The following is a 27,306-nucleotide window of genomic DNA, read 5'->3' on the forward strand; positions in this document are numbered from 1 at the left end:
ATCACGTGACCGATGCATGGGGGCGGAACTTAGAACTGGGACGAATGGACCTATGATGATAATGATCACGTGATATTGGGGGAGGGGCTCTGTGAGGGGCGAGGCTCCTCTGCTGTGTGGCGCACTCATAATGATCACTTGACATGAGGGGTGGTGCTCATGTGCTGCGTAAGGAAGAAGCGAAGTTAATCATGTGACAGGGGGCGAGGCTCCAGCGATGTGTGAAGCGATGATGATCACGTGACATGGTTAGTCTCTGAGGGGACGGGACTATGCCTCCTGTCCACATATAAGCCCCGCCCATCCTGACCCGGTCACGTGGTGGTGACGTCATCTCAGGTCCTTGCCGTTTGTGAGGTGGAGCAGCGCTGGTCGGGTGTACATGACTTCCGGTCACCGCTGTTGTATCGTGTTCCCTCTGTTATCAGTCAGGAGATTTCCCATGATACAGTAGTAAGGTAAGGTTATATGAGGTCATTTTTGTGCGGTTTTAGGCACAGTGTTGCACATAATTTAGTAGGTAATGGGCGGCCAGTGACCGCAGAGGTGGAATGAGGGGAGAGGTAGATTTACCCCTGCAGCAGAGCTGAGAATGGGTAGGAGGGTGTAATAGTGTTAGATGGGAAGCCACAGAGGAGGATGGGGGAGTAGTCTAGACGGTGGATGATGAGGGCATATGTACTGGCATTTATGTCTGCTCGAGGGGGAGGAAAGACGGACTTCTAGAGGGAGGGGGAGGAAAGACGGACTTCTAGAGGGAGGGGAGGAAAGACGGACTTCTAGAGGGAGGGGAGGAAAGACGGACTTCTAGAGGGAGGGGAGGAAAAACGGACTTCTAGAGAGAGGGGAGGAAAGACGGACTTCTAGAGGGAGGGGGGAAAGACGGACTTCTAGAGGGAGGGGAGTTAAGACGGACTTCTAGAGGGTGAGGAAAGACGTGACTTCTAGAGGGAGGGGGGAAAGATGGACTTCTAGAGGGAGGGGGGAAGATGGACTTCTAGAGGGAGGGGGGGAAGATGGACTTCTAGAGGGAGGGGGGGAAGATGGACTTCTAGAGGGAGGGGGGGAAGATGGACTTCTAGAGGGAGGGGGAGGAAAGACGTGACTTCCGGAGGGAGGGGAGGAAAGACGTGACTTCCGGAGGGAGGGGAGGAAAGACGTGACTTCCGGAGGGAGGGGGAGGAAAGACGTGACTTCCGGAGGGAGGGGGAGGAAAGACGTGACTTCCGGAGGGAGGGGGAGGAAAGACGTGACTTCCGGAGGGAGGGGGAGGAAAGACGTGACTTCCGGAGGGAGGGGGAGGAAAGACGTGACTTCCGGAGGGAGGGGGAGGAAAGACGTGACTTCCGGAGGGAGGGGGAGGAAAGACGTGACTTCCGGAGGGAGGGGGAGGAAAGACGTGACTTCCGGAGGGAGGGGGAGGAAAGACGTGACTTCCGGAGGGAGGGGGAGGAAAGACGTGACTTCCGGAGGGAGGGGGAGGAAAGACGTGACTTCCGGAGGGAGGGAGGGGGAAAGACGTGACTTCCGGAGGGAGGGAGGGGGAGGAAAGACGTGACTTCCGGAGGGAGGGAGGGGGAGGAAAGACGTGACTTCCGGAGGGAGGGAGGGGGAGGAAAGACGTGACTTCCGGAGGGAGGGAGGGGGAGGAAAGACGTGACTTCCGGAGGGAGGGGAGGAAAGACGTGACTTCCGGAGGGAGGGGAGGAAAGACGTGACTTCCGGAGGGAGGGAAGGAAAGACGTGACTTCCAGAGGGAGGGGAGGAAAGATGTGGGAAGCGCTTGGCTGTGCTGTCTGACATTAAGGGTTATCCCAATACAGCGACTTGTGAAACGGGGAAAGTGTGGAGCCGTTACCTGTGATTGATGGTTCTGGTGAGGGGGGGGGGGTGAAATGGGGTAAAGATGATTCAGTTTTCTCCAGGTTGATCTTTAGGAAGCGGGAGGTGAAGGTGGAGATAACTGTTAGGGTATGTTCACACTCTGGTTTCAGATGTAATTCAGGCGTTTTACGCTTCAAATTACGCCTGAAAAACGCCCCTAATACGCCTAAAAACATCTGCCCATTGCTTTCAATGGGAATTACGATGTTCTGTTCACACGAGCTTTTATTTTACGCGTCGCTGTCAAAATATGGCACGTAAAATGACGGCTCGTCAAAAGAAGTGCAGGACGCTTCTTGGGACGTTTTTGGAGGCGTTTTTCATTGACTCCATTGAAAAACGGCCGTAAAAAACGCGAGTTGTTAAAAAAAACATCTGAAAATCAGGAGCTGTTTGAGCCTGAAAAAAGGTCCGTATTATCAGACATTTTTATCTAAGCGTGAGAACATGCCCTAAGGCTCTGTTCACATTCCAACTCAAAAACATCTAAAAATACGGAGCTTCAAGGGAAAACCGCTCCTGATTTTCAGACGTTTTTTAAGTCACTCGCCATTTTCACTGCGTTTTTTCCGGCCGTTTTTGGAGCGGTTTTCTATATAGTCTATGAAAAACATCCCAAAAAGTGACCCGCACTTCATTTTCGTGGCCGTTTTTTCAAAACGGCCACTTAAAAAATTTGCCTGTAGGAACAGAATGCCGATTTTCCCATTGAAATCAATGGGCAGATGTTTGGAGGCGTTCTGCTTCCGATTTTTCGGGCATTTACGGCCCGAAAATAGGCCGTGTGAACGTACCCTTAGACACTCTAGATAGCAGGGCGGTAACATCAAGAGCAGAGAGGTAAATTACTTAAGGTTTAGATGGAGAAGAGTAAGGGTCCCAGGACACTGAGACCCTTGAGGGACAATAACAGAGGGTGGGAGGAGGAGGAGGGGGTGTGTGAGTGGGAGATACTAAGTCTTTGGTTGGTAACGTATGAGGAGATCCAGGAGAGTACCATGTCTGTGATGTCAAGGGACTAGAGAATTTGAATTAGGGTGGTGTGGTCTACTGTGTCGTAGGTGGTGGACAGGTCTAGAAGGAGGAGCACTGAGTAATGTAGAAGCAGAGGACAGGTCTAAAGGAGGAGCACAGAGTAATGTAGATGCAGGGGACAGGTCTAGAAGGAGGAGCACAGAGTAATGTAGATGCAGGGGACAGGTCTAGAAGAAGGAGCACAGAGTAATGTAGAAAGCGGAGGACAGGTCTAGAAGGAGGAGCACAAAGTAATGTAGAAGCAGAGGACAGGTCTAGAAGGAGAAGTGCAGAGTAATGTAGAAGCAGAGTACAGTTCGAGAAGGAGCACAGAGTAATGTAGAAGCAGAGTAACGATCTAGAAGGAGGAGCACAGAGTAATGTAGAAGCAGAGGACAGGTCTAGAAGGAGGAGCACAGAGTAATGTAGAAGCAGAGGACAGGTCTAGAAGGAGGAGCACTTAGTATTGTAGAAGCAGAGGACCGGTCTAGAAGGAGGAGCACTTAGTATTGTAGAAGCAGAGGACCGGTCTAGAAGGAGGAGCACTTAGTATTGTAGAAGCAGAGAACAGGTCTAGAAGGAGGAGCATAGAATAATGTAGAAGCGGAGGACAGGTCTCGGAGGAGCACAGTAATGTAGAAGCACAGGACAGGTCTAGAAAGAGGAGCACAGAGTAATGTAGAAGCAGAGGATGAGACTAGAAGGTGGTGGACAGGTCTAGAAGGAGGAGGTCAGGGTAATGTACAAGCAGGAGAGAGGTCTAGAAGGAGGAGCACAGAGTAATGTAGAAGCAGAGGACAGGTCTAGAAGGAGCACAGAGTAATGTAGAAGCAGAGGACAGGTCTAGAAGGAGGAGCACAGTGTAATGTAGAAGCAGAGACAGGTCTAGAAGGAGGAGCACAGAGTAATGTAGAAGCAGAGGACAGGTCTAGAAGGAGAAGCAGAGAGTAATGTAGAAGCAGAGGACAGGTCTAGAAGGAGCACAGAGTAATGTAGAAGCAGAGGACAAGTCTAGAAGGAGGAGCACAGTGTAATGTAGAAGCAGAGGACAGGTCTAGAAGGAGGAGCACAGAGTAATGTAGAAGCAGAGAACAGGTCTAGAAGGAGGAGCACAGAGTAATGTACAAGCAGGGGACAGGCCTAGAAGGAGGAGCACAGAGTAATCTAGAAGCAGGGGACATGTCTAGAAGGAGGAGCACAGAGTAATGTAGAAGCAGGGGACAGGTCTAGAAGGAGGAGCACAGAGTAATGTAGAAGCAGAGGACAGGTCTAAAGGAGGAGCACAGAGTAATGTAGAAGCAGAGGACAGGTCTAGAAGGAGGAGCACAGAGTAATGTAGAAGCAGAGGACTGGGCGGCCGTGGCCTCCCGCGCGTGCACGCTGGGTGGCTTATTTCCATGAACTGTGGTAAAACAATCTAGAAGGAATAGGTCAATACTGTAATAAATACAAAATTTAGATGTCTCTGAAGGTCCAGGATCTCTGAGGTAACTTCTAATATCTGTAAAGACTTATATTTGGGGGTAATAATTCATAAAGGGCATCTGTCACATTGACCACCAGTCTGTTCCGTTGGCAGCAAATCACATAGCAGGAGGACCTGAGCAGATTGTGTCTCTCCATTCACTTCTATAGGAGTTACAGAAAGCTCCTAACAAGGCCACCCAGAGGTGGAGCCGCATCTACCAGACATTTCTTGCATATCCTGGGGAGAAATGTCCGTGTTGGGAATACCCCTTTATTCCATGTGGTGACGGCTCTGAGAAGATGTTTCTCTCAATGATGAATAAGTGAGGTTCTGTATGTCACACATGATGTTGTCCCCTGTATGATTTCCATCTTCTCCTTTCTCCATAAAGACGTCTGCAGTACTAGATCCTCCAGGTCCTCCAGTTTTCTCATCTTCTCCTCCACAACGTTCCTTCTCCTGAGTGACCCACCAAGGATGGACAAGGACAGGAATGAGATGAGCAGAAGAATATTAGACTTCACCTTGGAGATCATCTACCTGTTGAGCGGAGAGGTAAACTTTTCTACATTATAGAACAAGTCACACATAGGGAAGGGACAATACATAATAGGAAGTAATAGGAAGAATCCAGTGTCCTGTATAACAGCGTCCAGACCTTCCAAGTGACGTCAAGAAGCCACCAGCAGAAAAGCTGAAGATCAGCCACCAATATGGTCAGTTATGTGTCATGTCACCAATGCAGCAATAGTAATGTTGTAGAGCAATGACAAGGAACCAGGAGGATCAGGATGACCTCTATATAGAAACATAGAAGATGACGGCAGGAGGAGAGCACATGGTCCATCTAGTCCCCACAATATTATTTCCTTTTTAGTTTTGGCCTCGTTCTATTTCCTCAATGTCTTTTTGTAGGTGAGGTCTCCAGTATTACAGATGTGGGGTCACTAGAGCTCTATACAGCGGGGTCACAATCTCCCTCTTTCTACTGAGGTGGAATACTGTGCTCAGTTCTCTAAGTGTCTCTCTCCATACACAGGAGTACACAATAGTGAAGAAGACATCGGGTGACTGTACGACTCCCATCATCCATGAGTCAGGAGGATGGAGCAGTAGTCAGAGCCCCATCACAGAGCCTCCCCCTCACTCCCGGATACATGAGAAGAAGATCTTAGAACTGATCTACAAGATGACTGAGCTGCTGACTGGAGAGGTGACACTGCTGGGAAATTCTACAGTAACAGCACTGGAGGTGTCTGGGTGATGACTGTATCATTGTGTGTGTCAGGTTCCTATAAGGTGTCAGGATGTCACTGTCTATTTCTCCATGGAGGAGTGGGAGTATCTAGAAGGACACAAGGATCTGTACGAGGAGGTCATGATGGAGGACTACCGGCCGCGCACATCGCAAGGTAAGAAGATATTATAATTTGTTTTTTTGTTGAAGTGTTAATTTCATCATGTGCAGTATAAACAGGCGATTCCTCATCTCTGATCACACGTTCCTCGCTTTGCTGCAGGGCTGCACTAGGTTATGTTCACACGCAGAAGTTTCCATATATCTGAATGTGGTTCTTTCTGCAGCAGGTGCATGAATTTGTAGTAACCACATTCAGATGAGTTGAATGCAATTTCATGACAAAGTCCTAATGCCGCACATCACTGTCCGAACCGTAAAGTCATGGAACCGACTCCCACAGGATTTGGTAATGGTAAGGTGTGGAGAGAGATAAGAAAGGGTTAAAGATCTTTCTTGTAAGACACAATACACAGGGTCACTGGTAGTAATGAGGAATGTGGATCCAGGGATCTGTCCGATTGTAAGTAAAACAGGTTGAACAATGTGTGTGCGGAGATATAATGCTTTATTTATTTTACTCTCCGTTACATTTTATTTTAAACATTTTATTGGAATGGAGTTTCAGGGGGATTGAACTCAAGAACAAGCGGAATCCAGCAGCAGGACGCTAGAAATGTAGAAGACCTGGTCAGGGTGGTCATGGACTGTTAAACTTTACTGTTACTGTGCAGGGAGAAGCTGCTGCTCATTACACGCCGTTCTCCCTGCCGTAACACTACTGTCCGAGCTGTGCTCAGTACTTTTCCTCCTGCATGAGCACAGCTCCGGACAAGCTATGAGAGTGTTAAAGTGCGACTTCCATGGTATTATATTGTTTGGGTTCATGTGATTGGGAGTTGTGTAATATTACATACATATTAATTATGTGACCCCCCCCTGCAGTTTTGTCCGGTGATATGAGCTGATTGTCGGATCTTTCGTCAGCAGGACCCATGGCGCACGGCTACTCTCTGGACCAGCTTCCTTTTTGAGAAAATTTGTCCGGTTAGAACAATCCATTTAGTGTGGATGTGTCAAGTCTCTTATGTTCCCTTATCAGAGGGCAGCATAGGATCGGGGAGTAGACGCTGAGATCTGGGATATAATGTTTTCTCACTTACCCTGTTCCCTAGGCTTCTGGACTTCTTGGAAACTGACCTCGGCGTGTCTCTCGTTAACCCCTTGTTTACCGGTTTTGATGATCTGCTCCCGGCTGGTTGTGACCTCTGCTGTACCTGATTTCCACTCGCTCTCTTTTGAACTTTCTGTTTACCCTCTGGCTGTCTGGTTACCTGTTCAGGTGTAGCCTGCATTGCACCCCTTATCCAACACTGAACTCTGTTAGAACAACCTGGGTTCTGTGCATCAAAAACCATCCCGCCTTGCGGTGGGCTCTGGCGAATACCTCAGAGTAGCCTTAGATTCTGTCGATCAGGAGTTGTGACGGATTTGGGGTTGCTTTTTATTTGCACGCTTACTCCCGACTGTCTCCAGCAGACTTTTGGGAATTGCACAACCAGTGATTCGATAACATATTCAGGACGTGCAGCTGATTTTATACATAATTAATAACATAGAAATACATTAATATCGAAACAGTAGAGGTTCACACCTTCTAAGAAACCTTGATCAACCAATAATAACTAAGGGAACCTGTCAGTAGGTTTGGAGCCACTAAACCACCAGCATACCGATATATACAGCCGGGGTCTAGTGTTCAATACCTGCCTACCTCATAAATAGACGTTAGGGAATAGTTAGTAAAGTAAATTACAACTTACCGAAAGGAGCTCGGGAGCGACATCAGGCGCAGATGACAGTTCACTGCACATGCACAGTAAAGTGAGGTGTAGTGTCCTCGGCTTCATATGTGCATGCACCCGATGCTGCTGGACTTCTTCCGGTAAGTTGTCATTTACTTTACTAACCATTCCCTAAATGTCCTTTTTTTGAGGTAGGCAAGTTTAGAGCGCTAAACTCCGGCTTCATGACGGCATACTGGTGGTTTACTGGCTTTAAACCTACTAACCGGTTCCTTTTAAAGTTTATGTTCACCTTTTTGAACTGAAATTATTTTTCTTGTTAATTTTATTTCTCAATGCAAAATTAAGTAACTTTCTAAATAGTCTTCATTACAATTTCCTACCATTTGGCTGCTGTGGACTTTGCAAAACCCCTGTAGACAGTTGGTCTCCTGCAAATTCTAACTCAAATCCGTCAGTGCACTGCTCCTAAAGGCTGACAACTGCTCCTCCCCCTCCCTACTCTCAGTGTTAGAGATAGCAGCGGAGGGTTGCACAGACAAGATAGCACAAGCTGTTAGTACCACAGTGAAGATCGGAAGGAGAGCACACAGGCTATCAAGATGATCTCTCTATACTCGGACCTGCTATGTACAACCCCACCCCCCCCTCCCCCCACACACACACACACACGCGGCTATCTCTAACACTAAATAAAGAAAGGAGGGAGAGCGGTTGAGTCAACCGTCAGCAACAGTGGAGTGATGGATTTGAGTTACAATTTGCAGGAGACCAGCTGTCTACAGGAGTTACACAGGCTCTACAGCAGCCAAGTGGTAGGACCTTAATAATGACATTTTAATTTAGTAAGTTGCTTAATTTGACATTTAGGAAGCAAATGAGCAATAAAAATAATTCAGTTCAAAGGTGTACATAACCTGTAAGTAGTACAATATTAAATTACATCCGCTCATGATGAAAAGCCGGTAAATCATATGATCATACATTATTTTCTTTTTTTTTCTTTCAGTATCTGAAACTAAAGATAACAAGAAGTTGTGGCACCTTATCCTCAGTGCCTTAGAGCCAAACACGGATATTATCCAACAAAATCTCCGCCCAAAATTAAATGTGTTCAGAAAGCAAAATATTTGAATCCAAAAATCCAATAATAATTCTGAAGTTAATTTAATTATTCAAAATGCAGGCAAAATGGAGCAAGTGGTCATTCCATAGTGAAGTTCTCCTACATTTCCCTCCTCTCATGATTCTATCACTCTTAGTAAGAAAGGTTTAGTAAACAATAAGGAGAAATTCTTCTCTTCTACTAACATTATTGTGTTATCTGCAGTATACATTGCCACCGTATTATTCATAGTTGATACACATCTGTTACTGGCCCATAGGATTATTTTAATATCTTTGTATATAAGAAATCTTATGGCCATACCTTGAACCATTACCTGAGGCGTCTCACTGAACCATCTGTTTGGCCTTCATCGGGCTGATATGCGTCAGTATACAGCAATAAAACTGTATAGAATAGCGTAGTACTCTACACTATTCCATCCTGCGGAGTCAAGTAAAAAACATATACCCTAAACATCATTTATTTTTTTTACAATGGGAGCCTATAGCTGGTAGATGGCACTATATGGCATCCGTCACAGGACTCCGCTAAACAGATAAGGTGAGAAGCTCCAATGATGTAACTGAACAGTTTTCACTGGGCAAACTCAATCCTTGCATTACTGTATACCTCCGCCTCGCAGGATCGGAAGAGAGATCTCCTTGACCTTCCTCAGGCTATGTAGTATGCTGGTTCCTGTGAAATGGCGCTTGTGTAGATGCGGCTTGCCGCAATGAGGCACTTTTGCGAAATGGCGCTTGTGTAGACGCATCTGGCCACAATGAGAGGCGCTCTGTGTGTTCCGACACCTTTCAATCATAGCCAGCATTATGTTTTTGAACCGTTCTGCAGTAGTTCTCCTGTGGGATCGGACCAGACGGCCAGGCCTTTGTTCCCCACGCACATCAATGACCCTTTCACCAGTTGTCCTTCCTTGGACCACTTTTGATACGTACTAACCACTGCGTACTAGGAACACCCCAGAAGACCTTCCGTTTTGGAGATGCTGATTCTGACGCAGTCGTCTAGCCATTACAATTTGGCCCTTGTCAAAGTCGCTCAGATTCTTTTGCCTGCCCATCTTTCCAACACATCAACTTTAAAAACTGTTAATTTGCTGCCAAATATCTCCTCCCTTGTCAGGTGCATTGTCAATGTTCTTCACGTCACCTGTCAGTGGGTTTAATGTTATGGCTGATTATTGTATATATTGAGGACAGTGGGGGTCGTCTTCATTTAAAAATATTGACGTATTTGTCCTAATAGGTCCATGAGTCTTGCTACAGAGGAGGATGGGGGTGCTCACTCTCTATAGAGCTTCTGTCTCCCGTCCAGGAGGGGGGCAGTCTCTCTCTAATGGTGCCGTCATGGGCTCACTGAAAACCAATTAACTAAATGTAATCATACATTTTTATTTTCTCATTCTTCATAACCGCACCAGGTAAAAGGAAACTTTGTGTTATAAAACCGTAGAGCTTCCTCCAACACCTCAGTGGTTTCCCATCCCTTGTGGAGAGAAAACTTGGAGTAGTTTTCCTTAATACAGGTACTTTGTGTCACTAATAAAAGATGAGGGTCTTCACTTTGGGTTCTCTATCTTGAAATGTAGACTATATGGACAGTGACATTAAGGGCCCCGGCTGCAGACGTTCTGGCCAGGGATTTTGCCCTTGGAGAAGCCCCTGACGTCCCTATCCATATATGGACAGTGACGTCAGGGGCTCCTCCAGGCAGAGCGGGGTTTCCACTCCTAGAGGGAGCCCCAATGGCACTATCTACAGGGAGAGGGCTATAGCACTATCTACAAGGGAGTGTGTGTGGCACTATCTACAGGGGAGGTGTTTGGCATTTTCTCCTAGGGGGGAGTGTGGCAGTATCTACAAGGGAGGCTGTGTGGCAGTATCTATAAAGGAGGCTGTGTGGCTCTGTCTACAGGGGGGTGTTTGGCACTCTACAAGGGGGGTGTAGTATTATCTACTAGTGATATCTTTGGAAGTACCTACAATGGGGGCTGTATGGCAGTATCTGCAAGGAGGGGCTGTTTATATAGCAGTATCTACAGGAGAGTGTGTGGCAGTATCTACAAGGGGGGGTGTGGCAGTGTCTGAAAGGGAGTGTGGCAATATCTACAAGGGGGGGTGTGGCAGTATCTACAATAGGGGGGTGTGGCAGTAACTGCAAGGGGGGGTGTGGCAGTATCTACAATAGGGGGCTGTGTGGCACTAACTACAGGGGTTCTGACACTATCTACGAGAGAAGGCTGTTCATTATGTCCCCATGTAGTCTCATTAGCCTCCGTTATACAATCTGTTGTAGTCCGGCACAGACCTTTTTAATTTTATTTTCATTTATTGTTCTGGTAACTCGCTTCTAGAGCTATATCGCTTGTAAAATGTACAAATGGTTTTATACTCGAGTTACATAAAAAAAATGACACCTCATTGATTGGTAGAGAAAGCAAACATGGCGAGGGAGAAGGAGATGTTGGGGGGCAAACTGAATATTTGCCTCGGGTGCTGAAGATCCAAACTACACCTCTGCTATAAAGTCATTGAACCCAAGTTCATTTTTAAAAAAATTCTTGCCCGTTTATGGTGAAAATCTGATTGATATTAAGGTTGAGGTTAAAGATGAAGCAGAAGAGGAGACGGATGTAATGGCTGATCAGTGTAAGGAGGGGGGGACGTTCATTAGTTGTAAAGACAAACCTCTATTGAGGGTCACCTAGATACTACTCCCATCATCTCATCATCCCATGTAAATAATCTATTCCATCACTGTGTTTCCCCTACAGATGGATCCAGTAGGAGAAATCCACCAGAGAGAAGTCCCAGTCCTCTGTATTCCCAGGACTGTCCAGAGGAAAATCACAATGTCCCAGAGAATCATCAGGTAGGTGAAGCTGAGCCCTATACCACATCTATATAGGGGGGTGTGGAGCTTTATGGTCCTGCGGTCATAGATGTGGTCATATATTTTGGTGGTTTCTTATGTTGGTCTGTTAGATTCTTCGCACTCTCTGCTGTATTGTACTGAATTGTTACATATGTGAAATCAGGGGGAAGATCTGACTAATAAAGTGGAGGAAGAAGAAGAGCGGGTGAGGGGCGATCACCCGTGTAAGAGTGAAGTGGAGGAGGAAATTCTAGGAGGTGTTACCAGAGGTCAGTAATAATGAATTTAGAAAGTGAATTGGGAGGTTTGGTAAGGTGGGGTTCCTCCTTAGTTCTACATTACAGTAACACGTCAGACAATGTGTTATACATAGTGCCGGACCTGAGGGAGCTGTGACTGCACATAGAAGTTCTCTAGAAGGGGATCTATGACTCCGGTCATGCACTGGGCTTAGTGTCAGATTTTGGGGGGCACCAGGAGCCTGTAAAAATGTCAATAATTCAATACATAGTATGTCTGGCGATCGCTGGTTCAAAGCCCGTGCAGGGACTAATAAAGTGTTAAAAAAATAATCCGCATTTCCTTTTTAAAGTATTGTAAAAAATAAACAAAATTGGTATCACCGCCTCCGTAAAAAGTCTGAATTATTACAATATGACATTATTTAAATCGCTTGGTGAACACCGTAAAAAAAACATGAAACCGTCAGAATCGCTATTTTTTTGGTCACTTTAGCGCTAAATAATAATGTAATAAGTCGTATGTATTAACAAAAACTACAGCTCGCCCCACAAAAATAACCTTTACGCTGCTCAATCAACAAAACAAAAAAATAACCGGCAGGATAAAGGTAACGTGATTTATACAGAACAGTGAACGCCACATTTTAAAGAAAATTGCCTTTTTTTGATCAGTTTGCCTAAAATAAATGGAATAAAAAATGTTTAAATAGTTGCATGTACCCCTAAATGGTACTAATAAGAAGCCCTCAAACCACTACGTCTATGAAAAAATAAAAAGATATGGCTCCCATTAGTCAAGGATGAAAAAATATGCAGATGAGCCGGTCCAAGGGGAACTTTGTATTATATATTGTATTACATATATCCTGATGTACTCCTCACATATTACATATATCCTGATGTACTCCTCACATATTACATATATCCTGATGTACTCCTCACAGATTACATATATCCTGATGTACTCCTCACATATTACATATACCCTGATGTACTCCTCACATATTACATATATCCTGATGTACTCCTCACAGATTACATATATCCTGATGTACTCCTCACATATTACATATATCCTGATGTACTCCTCACATATTACATATACCCTGATGTACTCCTCACATATTACATATATCCTGATGTACTCCTCACATATTACATATATCCTGATGTACTCCTCACATATTACATATACCCTGATGTACTCCTCACATATTACATATATCCTGATGTACTCCTCACATATTACATATACCCTGATGTACTCCTCACATATTACATATACCCTGATGTACTCCTCACATATTACATATACCCTGATGTACTCCTCACATATTACATATACCCTGATGTACTCCTCACATATTACATATACCCTGATGTACTCCTCACATATTACATATATCCTGATGTACTCCTCACATATTACATATACCCTGATGTACTCCTCACATATTACATATACCCTGATGTACTCCTCACATATTACATATACCCTGATGTACTCCTCACATATTACATATACCCTGATGTACTCCTCACATATTACATATACCCTGATGTACTCCTCACATATTACATATACCCTGATGTACTCCTCACATATTACATATATCCTGATGTACTCCTCACATATTACATATACCCTGATGTACTCCTCACATATTACATATATCCTGATGTACTCCTCACATATTACATATACCCTGATGTACTCCTCACATATTACATATACCCTGATGTACTCCTCACATATTACATATACCCTGATGTACTCCTCACATATTACATATAACCTGATGTACTCCTCACATATTACATATACCCTGATGTACTCCTCACATATTACATATACCCTGATGTACTCCTTACACATTACATATACCCTGATGTACTCCTCACATATTACATATATCCTAATGTACTCCTCACATATTACATATACCCTGATGTACTCCTCACACATTACATATACCCTGATGTACTCCTCACATATTACATATACCCTGATGTACTCCTCACATATTACATATACCCTTATGTACTCCTCACATATTACATATACCCTGATGTACTCCTCACATATTACATATACCCTGATGTACTCCTCACATATTACATATACCCTGATGTACTCCTTACACATTACATATACCCTGATGTACTCCTTACACATTACATATATCCTAATGTACTCCTCACATATTACATATACCCTGATGTACTCCTCACACATTACATATACCCTGATGTACTCCTTACACATTACATATACCCTGATGTACTCCTCACATATTACATATACCCTGATGTACTCCTTACACATTACATATACCCTGATGTACTCCTCACATATTACACATATCCTGATGTACTCCTCACATATTACATATACCCTGATGTACTCCTCACATATTACATATACCCTGATGTACTCCTCACATACTACATATACCCCGATGTACTCCTCACAGATTACATATACCCTGATGTACTCCTCACATATTACATATACCCTGATGTACTCCTCACATATTACATATACCCTGATGTACTCCTCACATATTACATATACCCTGATGTACTCCTCACATATTACATATATCCTGATGTACTCCTCACATATTACATATATCCTGATGTACTCCTCACATATTACATATACCCTGATGTACTCCTAACATATTACATATATCCTGATGTACTCCTCACATATTACATATACCCTGATGTACTCCTCACATATTACATATACCCTGATGTACTCCTCACATATTACATATACCCTGATGTACTCCTCACATACTACATATACCCCGATGTACTCCTCACAGATTACATATACCCTGATGTACTCCTCACATATTACATATACCCTGATGTACTCCTCACATATTACATATACCCTGATGTACTCCTCACATATTACATATACCCTGATGTACTCCTCACATATTACATATACCCTGATGTACTCCTCACATATTACATATACCCTGATGTACTCCTCACATATTACATATACCCTGATGTACTCCTCACATTTTACATATATCCTGATGTACTCCTCACATATTACATATACCCTGATGTACTCCGCACAGCTTATATATACCCTGATGTATTCCTCACATATTACATATATCCTGATGTACTCCTCACATATACCCTGATGTACTCCTCACATATTACATATACCCTGATGTACTCCTCACATATTACATATACCCTGATGTACTCCTCACATATTACATATACCCTGATGTACTCCTCACATATATACCCTGATGTACTCCTCGCATATTACATATACCCTGATGTACTCCTCGCATATTACATATACCCTGATGTACTCCTCGCATATTATATATATACCCTGATGTACTCCTCACATATTATATATACCCTGATGTACTCCTCACATATTACATATACCCTGATTTACTCCTCACATATTACATATACCCTGATTTACTCCTCACATATTACATATACCCTGATGTACTCCTCACATATTACATATATCCTGATGTTCTCCTCACATATTACATATATCCTGATGCACTCCTCACATATTACATATACCCTGATGTACTCCTCACATATTACATATACCCTGATGTACTCCTCACATATTACATATACCCTGATGTACTCCTCACATATTACATATACCCTGATGTACTCCTCACATATTACATATACCCTGATGTACTCCTCACATATTACATATAGCCTGATGTACTCCTCACATATTACATATAGCCTGATGTACTCCTTACATATTACATATAGCCTGATGTACTCCTGACAGATTACATATACCCTGATGTACTCCTCACATATTACATATACCCTGATGTACTCCTCACATATTACATATACCCTGATGTACTCCTCACATATTACATATACCCTGATGTACTCTTCACATATTACATATACCCTGATGTACTCCTCACTGCTTACATATACCCTGATGTACTCCTCACTGCTTACATATACCCTGATGCACTCCTCATATATTACATATACCCTGATGTACTCCTCACATATTACATATACCCTGATGTACTCCGCACAGATTACATATATCCTGATGTATTCCTCACATATTACATATACCCTGATGTACTCCTCACTGCTTACATATACCCTGATGCACTCCTCATATATTACATATACCCTGATGTACTCCTCACATATTACATATACCCTGATGTACTCCTCACATATTACATATACCCTGATGTACTCCTTACACATTACATATACCCTGATGTACTCCTCACATATTACATATATCCTAATGTACTCCTCACATATTACATATACCCTGATGTACTCCTCACACATTACATATACCCTGATGTACTCCTCACATATTACATATACCCTGATGTACTCCTCACATATTACATATACCCTTATGTACTCCTCACATATTACATATACCCTGATGTACTCCTCACATATTACATATACCCTGATGTACTCCTCACATATTACATATACCCTGATGTACTCCTTACACATTACATATACCCTGATGTACTCCTTACACATTACATATATCCTAATGTACTCCTCACATATTACATATACCCTGATGTACTCCTCACACATTACATATACCCTGATGTACTCCTTACACATTACATATACCCTGATGTACTCCTCACATATTACATATACCCTGATGTACTCCTTACACATTACATATACCCTGATGTACTCCTCACATATTACACATATCCTGATGTACTCCTCACATATTACATATACCCTGATGTACTCCTCACATATTACATATACCCTGATGTACTCCTCACATACTACATATACCCCGATGTACTCCTCACAGATTACATATACCCTGATGTACTCCTCACATATTACATATACCCTGATGTACTCCTCACATATTACATATACCCTGATGTACTCCTCACATATTACATATACCCTGATGTACTCCTCACATATTACATATATCCTGATGTACTCCTCACATATTACATATATCCTGATGTACTCCTCACATATTACATATACCCTGATGTACTCCTAACATATTACATATATCCTGATGTACTCCTCACATATTACATATACCCTGATGTACTCCTCACATATTACATATACCCTGATGTACTCCTCACATATTACATATACCCTGATGTACTCCTCACATACTACATATACCCCGATGTACTCCTCACAGATTACATATACCCTGATGTACTCCTCACATATTACATATACCCTGATGTACTCCTCACATATTACATATACCCTGATGTACTCCTCACATATTACATATACCCTGATGTACTCCTCACATATTACATATACCCTGATGTACTCCTCACATATTACATATACCCTGATGTACTCCTCACATATTACATATACCCTGATGTACTCCTCACATTTTACATATATCCTGATGTACTCCTCACATATTACATATACCCTGATGTACTCCGCACAGCTTATATATACCCTGATGTATTCCTCACATATTACATATATCCTGATGTACTCCTCACATATCACATATACCCTGATGTACTCCTCACATATTACATATACCCTGATGTACTCCTCACATATTACATATACCCTGATGTACTCCTCACATATTACATATACCCTGATGTACTCCTCACATATATACCCTGATGTACTCCTCGCATATTACATATACCCTGATGTACTCCTCGCATATTACATATACCCTGATGTACTCCTCGCATATTATATATATACCCTGATGTACTCCTCACATATTATATATACCCTGATGTACTCCTCACATATTACATATACCCTGATTTACTCCTCACATATTACATATACCCTGATTTACTCCTCACATATTACATATACCCTGATGTACTCCTCACATATTACATATATCCTGATGTTCTCCTCACATATTACATATATCCTGATGCACTCCTCACATATTACATATACCCTGATGTACTCCTCACATATTACATATACCCTGATGTACTCCTCACATATTACATATACCCTGATGTACTCCTCACATATTACATATACCCTGATGTACTCCTCACATATTACATATACCCTGATGTACTCCTCACATATTACATATAGCCTGATGTACTCCTCACATATTACATATAGCCTGATGTACTCCTTACATATTACATATAGCCTGATGTACTCCTGACAGATTACATATACCCTGATGTACTCCTCACATATTACATATACCCTGATGTACTCCTCACATATTACATATACCCTGATGTACTCCTCACATATTACATATACCCTGATGTACTCTTCACATATTACATATACCCTGATGTACTCCTCACTGCTTACATATACCCTGATGTACTCCTCACTGCTTACATATACCCTGATGCACTCCTCATATATTACATATACCCTGATGTACTCCTCACATATTACATATACCCTGATGTACTCCGCACAGATTACATATATCCTGATGTATTCCTCACATATTACATATACCCTGATGTACTCCTCACTGCTTACATATACCCTGATGCACTCCTCATATATTACATATATCCTGATGTACTCCTCACATATTACATATACCCTGATGTACTCCTCACAGCTTACATATACCCTGATGTACTCCTCACAGATTACATATACCCTGATGTACTCCTCACATATTACATATATCCTGATGTACTCCTCACATATTACATATATCCTGATGTTCTCCTCACATATTACATATATCCTGATGCACTCCTCACATATTACATATACCCTGATGTACTCCTCACATATTACATATACCCTGATGTACTCCTCACATATTACATATACCCTTATGTACTCCTCACATATTACATATATCCTGATTTACTCCTCACATATTACATATATCCTGATGTACTCCTCACATATTACATATACCCTGATGTACTCCTCACATATTACATATACCCTGATGTACTCCTCACATATTACATATACCCTGATGTACTCCTCACATATTACATATATCCTGATGTACTCCTCACATATTACATATATCCTGATGTACTCCTCACATATTACATATACCCTGATGTACTCCTCACATATTACATATACCCTGATGTACTCCTCACATATTACATATACCCTGATGTACTCCTCACATATTACATATATCCTGATTTACTCCTCACATATTACATATATCCTGATGTACTCCTCACATATTACATATACCCTGATGTACTCCTCACATATTACATATACCCTGATGTACTCCTCACATATTACATATACCCTGATGTACTCCTCACATATTACATATACCCTGATGTACTCCTCACAGATTACATATACCCTGATGTACTCCTCACATATTACATAGTACTCCTCACATATTACATATATCCTGATGTACTCCTCACATATTACATATATCCTGATGTTCTCCTCACATATTACATATATCCTGATGCACTCCTCACATATTACATATACCCTGATGTACTCCTCACATATTACATATACCCTGATGTACTCCTCACATATTACATATACCCTTATGTACTCCTCACATATTACATATATCCTGATTTACTCCTCACATATTACATATATCCTGATGTACTCCTCACATATTACATATACCCTGATGTACTCCTCACATATTACATATACCCTGATGTTCTCCTCACATATTACATATATCCTGATGCACTCCTCACATATTACATATACCCTGATGTACTCCTCCTATATTACATATATCCTGATGTACTCCTCACATATTACATATACCCTGATGTTCTCCTCACATATTACATATATCCTGATGTACTCCTCACATATTACATATACCCTGATGTACTCCTCACATATTACATATACCCTGATGTACTCCTCACATATTACATATACCCTGATGTACTCCTCACATATTACATATACCCTGATGTACTCCTCACATATTACATATACCCTGATGTACTCCTCACATATTACATATACCCTGATGTACTCCTCACATATTACATATACCCTGATGTACTCCTCACATATTGCATATATCCTGATGTACTCCTCACATATTACATATATCCTGATGTACTCCTCACATATTACATATACCCTGATGTACTCCTCACAGATTACATATACCCTGATGTACTCCTCACAGATTACATATACCCTGATGTACTCCTCACAGATTACATATATCCTGATGTTCTCCTCACATATTACATATACCCTGATGTACTCCTCACATATTACATATACCTTGATGTACTCCTCACATATTACATGTATCCTCACAGATTACATATACCCTGATGTACTCCTCACATATTACATATGCCTCCACATTATAAACTGAATCACCAGTAACACCCCAAACAGAGCTGCTACCAAGCCAAATCCAGGCTCCAAAAGCCAAAAGACGCTGCCTCAATACTGAGCCCTACACTGTGCCCAAACAGCAGTTTACTACCACATATATGGTATTGCTATAACCGGAAGAACCCTTTTAACAATTTTTGGGGTGTGTGTCTCCAATAGCACAAGCTGGGCACAACATATTGGACTCTGAAATGGCATATCTGTGGAACAATTGCAATTTTCACTTTTTACCATCCCCAGCGCATTAATTTCTAGAAAAACACCTGTGGGGTTAAAATGCTCTACACACCTAATAAATGTCTTAAGGGGTGTCGTTTCCAAAATGCGGTCACTTTTGTTGGGGTTTCCACTATTTTGGTCCCAAAGGTGTTTTTCAAATGCAACATGGCGCCCAGAAACAAATCCATCAAATCTGTGCTTCTTCTTCTTTTCTGAGCCGTTTACGACCACATATCGGGTATTTCCGTACTTCAAGGAATTTTCTTTACAAGTGTTGGGGAGCTTTTTCTCCTTTTATTTGTTAAGAAAATTAAAAATTTCGAGATAAAACTAAAAATTTACTTGACTGAGCGGTGTGATAGCTTATCTTTTTGCGGGGTGAGCTGTAGATGTTGTTAATACTATTCTGCGATACATGTGAATTTTTTTTTTTTATCACTTTTTTTGGGGGAGCTAAGGTGACAAAAAACAACAATTCTGGCGTCTTTAATTATTTTTTTATTTTTATAGTACAGCGTTCACCGTGCGGGTTAAATAACATAAAACGGACTAAATCAAATGATCTTTGATTCCACCCGTTGCAGTAAGGTGTCGGCTATATTACACAGCCGACACCCGTTAAGTATGGAGCGTGCTCAGCCCGTGAACGTGCGCCATACTTCCCTTTAACGCTTTTTATGTACATGTAGGTGACAATGCGTTAAGGTAGGGGTTTATGTAATTTTTACCTCATTTTTTTTTGTTTGTTTTTTAACTTATTTTTATGGCTTTTCCATCGGAAAAGACATTTGGGGAACTTTTTATTTCATTTTATTTTTTTTACACTATACTTTTCCTCTGTAACTGGCGCTTTACATTAGGGGATATCAGCCCTGTTATAGTGACTATTGTCCGTGATAGGGCTGTGCTTGGTCTAGTTGGATACAGCAGCAGCCTCCTACTACCGGCATCTCGGCAATCGTGACCACCGGAATCAATAGAGACCGTGGCAAAAAATACTTTTGTCTTCTTTCCAGGGTCCTTGGCAGTCTCTGATGACCGGGCACCCGACATTTAGCTGCTCAATCACTCAGGCAGCAAACTTAAACCTGCACCATATATACACAGTGGGCAGTCCTCAATCGGTTAAACATCATTTTAGGAGACAATCGAAATGAAAAAACACATACATTTTGGTTATTTCCTTTGTACTTTCTCATTTATTTGGTTCTTCCATTACAAATCTTCTAATAATTACAGCTGAGAAGAAAGATCCTCATTATAGTTCTATATTTAATATGAGCCTGGGACAAGAATTTAGGAGCTATTAGAAAACACACAAGGTCCCCATGACAACTCTGCACACAAGTCACAAGGGGACATGTTGTCTTCAGGATATTTCCGTAGTGCAACCTTAGTCTGCAATATCAAGCAATCAGATCTCCGCTGTAATCTACTATACACTAAATAGATTTTTGGAACATGTCTTCTTTAAATGGACACTAACTTTTCAAACAACTTGTGGTAATCTAATAGTATTCCTGATAAATATCAACTTTGTCATTTACTTACTGTTACAATTTTCATGGATAAATGCTAAACTATATGTGAAGTTAGTGTCACATAGGGTTCGTGGACCCACTGGGCCCTACCGCCTTTGCGGTATGGTAGCTGGCCAACAGGGCGCAGGTCACAGTCTATAGGTCGTATAGGGTACCTGTGGCAGCTCGGCTGAAACTAGGCAGCAGGTAGACGTTAGGCGTGGAGTAGCAGGACAGGCGTGGTGCACAGCACGACTACAGCACGGCACTTGACCAGGATAGCACGGGATACAGGAACTGGGAACTGGAAAACACTAGGAGACCATTTGCTTAGACAAACTAGGATACGACAAACAACGCTCCGGCAAGGATCAGAAGGGCAGGGGCCTTCTTACAGTTCAGGAAATCATGTGAGTTGATGATGATGATTGTTTTTATGTGCGCGCGCACCCTACGGGACACAGCGGACCTGAGCGGAAGTGAGCGCTGGCGTCTCCTAGGAAGGCAATAGGGACCAGCGCTCACAGATCCATGGCTGCGGGCGTTGGGAGGTAAGTAAACCCGATGGACGCTACAGTTAGTGCCACTAGGTGGGAGACACACGGATGCTGCTGTTTATAGAAGTCTATGGGAAAGGAAGGGGACGCAGAAGGAGGGAGCAGGAGCACAAAGGCACAGATGCTGTTGTCTTTGAAGAGGAGAGGGGGAGCAGAAGCAGAGAGAGTAGACATAGGCTGCTGGTAAGAGTTATATGTTACCTCTGTGCTGGATTTTCCGCTACACTGCTCCTTACTGCTGTATGATGTGCTCCATGCTGCTGCAGCTACTAAGGGTGTCCTACAGAGGGATAGTAGACCAGGGTGGCTCTCTGCTCTGTGTGCAGTGTATAGAAGACATGATAGCAGTTAAGCTACACCCACTACCTCAGGGAAAACTGAGATTTAAAGATAGAGCCTGCAGAGGGAAAACTGCTAAAAGAATGCCAGATACAAGTCATGTAATAGCCACAAATAGTGTTATTGCTCCTGTACACACACATATGAGAGATTATTCTGAAAAGTCGTCTAAAAGTTAGGTTCGCTTTAAGGGTCTTTATGAAGTTTTCAAAGTGGGTTTAAAGATGTGGTTTTTATATTGGATTAAAAAAAACAGATCCATGATTATTAGGAAGCGCCTATTTTAACTAGTTGCTGACTGCCCATAGATTATAAATGCCCTGGGGGTCCACACCTATCTCTGCAAGGACGTTTTAAAACATCCAGCTGAGTTTTCTCCTCTCCCACTCCATCCCAGTTAAATATATCACTTATTTTAAGTCCTATATGTTTTGAGAAAACAAGACCAATTACATATACGTTGGCAGAGAAATAGAGCAACAATTTTCTATTAAATTGTCACATGACTAAAACTTGAATGAGGCTACTTGACAGAACACTCTTTCCCCTTTAGTAATATCATTCCACTAAGAATTTAGGCTGTTCTATGTACTGGAAACCTTTATTCCAGATTCTGATTATTAACTTCACTCTGTCTATTCCACTACATCCCACAGATGTTCTATAAAATTGGGATCCAGTGACTGTTCAGCCATTAGGATATGCAGTCCTCATTATCATGTCCATGAATTCATCCTGTGATTTGTCTCATGACACATTATATTGTTAAATGTAGACTGTGGCCAAGATTAGACTGTAACAATATTAAGTTAAGATTGTGTATGTCTCATTAGTATTTAAACAGCCAAATGTTTTGGCAAAGAACAAGCCTCATTGCCAGACAAGGTTCTGCTTTTCAAAAAAAATTATTTTATTAAGTCAAGCTTTATGTAATAAATTAATAGTGGAGGACTGAGTGTAGACCAGAATCCTGGACTGTCATGGATTTATTTTAAAGTGTTATACAAAGTGTTATAAGGTTGGAATGGAGTCAAAAGTCATAGCTTAAACTTCTTCGTGCTTGATCCATTTCTGACTTTGGCTCAAAACACTGCATGTGTGTTTCCAGCCTAATACGAATGTTATAAATTTGTCAACTTTTCTATTGTGAAACAAGATCAAATTATTTTTTAATCCTAACAGAAAATCCCATTAAAATCTCTGAGGGAAACTTCACGTTATTGCTAAATTATAAAGTAGAAGATGAAGATATCATGCAGCAGTCTTCAGGAGAAACCCCCATTACCCTTAATCTACATCCAGGACTTCACAGTACAGATCTATCATATAATTTCACTAATCATGAGGAATCTTCTCCTGACCAATCACAGATTGTTACCACAAGTACAGCTCAGAAAGGGGGTAAAAGGTTTCAATGTGGTAAACGGGTCACAAAAATCTCAGGTCTTTTAACAAACAGAAGAATTCACACAGGAGAGAAGCCATATTCATGTGCAGAATGTGGGAAATGTTTTACAAAAAAATCAAGTCTTGTTAGACATGAGAGAAATCACACAGGAGAGAAGCCATATTCATGTGCAGAATGTGGGAAATGTTTTACAGATAAATCAAGTCTTGTTAGACATGAGAGAAATCACACAGGAGAGAAGCCATATTCATGTGCAGAATGTGGGAAATGTTTTACAGATAAATCACATCTTGTTAAACATGAGGGAAGTCACACAGGAGAGAAACCATATTCATGTTCAGAATGTGGGAAATGTTTTTCAAAAAAATCACATCTTGTTAAACATGAGAGAATTCACACCGGGGAGAAACCGTATTCATGTTCAGAATGTGGGAAATGTTTTACAGATAAATCTAGTCTTGTTAGACATGAGAGAATTCACTCAGGAGAGAAGCCATATTCATGTTCAGAATGTGGGAAATGTTTTACATATAAATCACATCTTGTTATACATGAGAGAAGTCACACAGGAGAGAAGCCGTATTCATGTTCAGAATGTAGGAAATGTTTTACAGATAAATCAAGTCTTGTTAAACATGAGAGAAGTCACACAGGAGAGAAATTATATTAGTGTCCAGAATGTGGTAAATGTTTTACTACTAAAGGCAAACTTAGGGCTCATCAGAGAAGTCACACAGGGGAGACGCCATTTTGATGTTCTATATGTGAAAGATGTTTTACAAAGAAATTTACATTTTAGAACTCCGCAGAGAATTCACATGGAGTAGAAACCATAATCTCGTTTAGAATGTGGGACATGCTATAAGAGCAAAAAAAAAGATTTTAAACACATCAGATTATTCACAGACTTTAACCCCTTAGTGACCAGCCTATTGTAGGCCTTAATGACCAATCTATTTATAAAAAATTTCTGTCGTCTCATTCAAAGAGCTATAACTTTTTTATTTTTGTCGACATATCTGTATAAGGTCTTTTTTGCTGGACAAGTTGTATTTTGTGACAGCACCATTTTGTGGTACATAGAATTTATTGATTAACTTTTCTAAAAAAAAGTTGGGGGGGGGGATAGAAAAAACGCAATTTCGGCACACTTTTTTGCATCCTAAGTTTACGCCGTTTACCGTGTGGTATAAATAACGATTGCAACAATACCAAATTGATATAGATTTGGTATGTTTTACTACTTTTAGCCTGTAAAAACACTTTTTAAAAACAAATTATTTGTGTTTTGTGTCTCCATATTTGAAGAGCCATGTCTTATTTTCTTTTTCCGCCGATGCAGTTGTATGAGGGCTTTTTTTTTTTTTTGCGGGACAACTTTTAGTTTTTATTGGTACCGTTTTGGAGTACATATGACTTTTTGATCACTTTTTATCATATTTTTTAAGGCAGGATTCACAGAAAACATCGATTTTTTTTTTTTTTTTTTTTATTTTATTTTTGACGGCGTTCACAGTCATGTAATAACTTTATAGTCGTAGTGGACGCGGCGATACCAAATATTTGTAACTTTTTTACCTTTTTTTTTAATAATAATAAAGCATATTCTAAGGGAAAAATGTGTTTTTTTTTTATTAACTTCTTCAATTTTTTTTTTTTTACTAGTCCCACCAGGGGACTTAACTAAGCGATTCTCCGATCGATTTTATAATACACTGCAATACTTCTCTATTGTTGGTATTAGTGCCTGTCCGTGTAAATCGGACTTGCATCCGGAAGGCCATGCCTCTGGCATGACTAGAAGGTATTCTTTACATTCAGACCCGGGGGACTTTATTAGGACACCCCGGCTTCCATAGAACACCAGCACTCTGCCATCATGCGCAGGGTGCCGGTGCGTTGAGAGAGGGAGCTCCCTCTTTCCAAAACCACTCGGATGCGGCGCTCGCTATTGAGTGACGCATCTGAGGGGCTAAACTGATATCGATCTCACCCGTTAGAGCAGGGATCGTGAAAAGGCGTATTCAAGGTCACTAATGGGTTAAACAGCCAATAAGACTGTTTATTTTTTTGGGTGGAATTAGTCTGGATCTGCCAAACACCCAAATTATATTTACCTGAGATCAACTGTGACCGGGATCTTGAAGGAAAAGTATTGTGGATATAAGGAAGAAAAGAAAAGCCTGGGTTACTTACAAAGCAGAGAAGCTGAATTGTCACCATGAACCTCGCTTCTTATTACCGTATTCATAAATTCCCCTGCACTGCAGGAGAATCCAGACTGACCGTAAGGACAATGTAAACTTATTGTTTTGAACATATATGGATATTTTAGATTTAACTTTCATTAAAACAGTATAAAAAGATGAAGGTGATGGAATTGAAGAAAACAAAAACCACTAACAAAGTAACTTTCTAATTTCATAAAAGAAATATTCACAGATTTATTTTCATGAAAGGAAATGTCATAAGTGTATTTATCACTGAATTAGAATCAAGGTTTGTGCCCAAAATCCCCCCCCCCCCCCATGTGGTGGGGAATGGCCGCACAATTTTTCTTGTAATATCCCAATATTTAACGGCTAAATCGTGTGTCCATTTGTCATCTATGTGGTTGTGGTTGACGTTCCGTCTGTTCTTACCCTCGGGATAGATTCACTTGTGGCAGATTTGTAGCATAAATTTCTGAAACTGTCAATAGTTTCATACATCTGAGTGGGGTTGTTTCTGCAGCATGCACATGGATTCTGAAATCACCATTCAGATGAGTGGAACAGCCGCCGACATTTCTGACACAAAACTGCTATTTGTGAACTGGAATCACACATGCACTTTAGCTAAAAAAAAAGCTCATGAAAAACTGCACCTCAAAGCCATAAGTGGATCCAGCAGGAAAGAGAAGTATAAGTCCTTCATTTATATTTCCCAATCCTTTTTAATACGCTCTTAGATTTGCCTAAAAAAAACTGCATGTGTGATTCCAGACTTAGACAGGATCCAGGAGGAACGTGTCTCATTTAAACCCCTGACGTTTGGTTTCCCTCTGTTAGTGAAATGTGTGGTATCTCCATGCCGAGAACCAGAGCGCTCTGAGGCCTTCAGAAAGGTTATAGATGTCTATGATTCAGGAAAGAGCAGTTGTAGATG

The 27,306-nt window shown here is 41.5% G+C and overlaps 2 protein-coding genes across 2 annotated transcripts in view; one reads left to right on the top strand and one right to left on the bottom strand.

Annotated features, from left to right (window-relative positions):
- The window catches only part of LOC142664704 (uncharacterized), a 358,460-nt gene that overhangs the window by 28,982 nt on the left and 302,172 nt on the right, over window positions 1-27,306 (bottom strand). The window lies entirely within an intron of this gene.
- LOC142664697 (uncharacterized) lies at window positions 130-25,618 on the top strand. Its single transcript, XM_075843955.1, has 7 exons — window positions 130-458; window positions 4,758-4,921; window positions 5,406-5,579; window positions 5,655-5,778; window positions 11,371-11,468; window positions 11,635-11,740; window positions 23,934-25,618. The coding sequence occupies exons 2-7, from the start codon at window positions 4,844-4,846 to the stop codon at window positions 24,827-24,829; spliced, it is 1,476 nt and encodes a 491-aa protein (XP_075700070.1). The 5' UTR covers window positions 130-458; window positions 4,758-4,843; the 3' UTR covers window positions 24,830-25,618.

This window comes from Rhinoderma darwinii, chromosome 1 (assembly GCF_050947455.1).
Source record: "Rhinoderma darwinii isolate aRhiDar2 chromosome 1, aRhiDar2.hap1, whole genome shotgun sequence".
In the NCBI taxonomy this organism is placed as follows: Eukaryota; Metazoa; Chordata; class Amphibia; order Anura; family Rhinodermatidae; genus Rhinoderma; species Rhinoderma darwinii.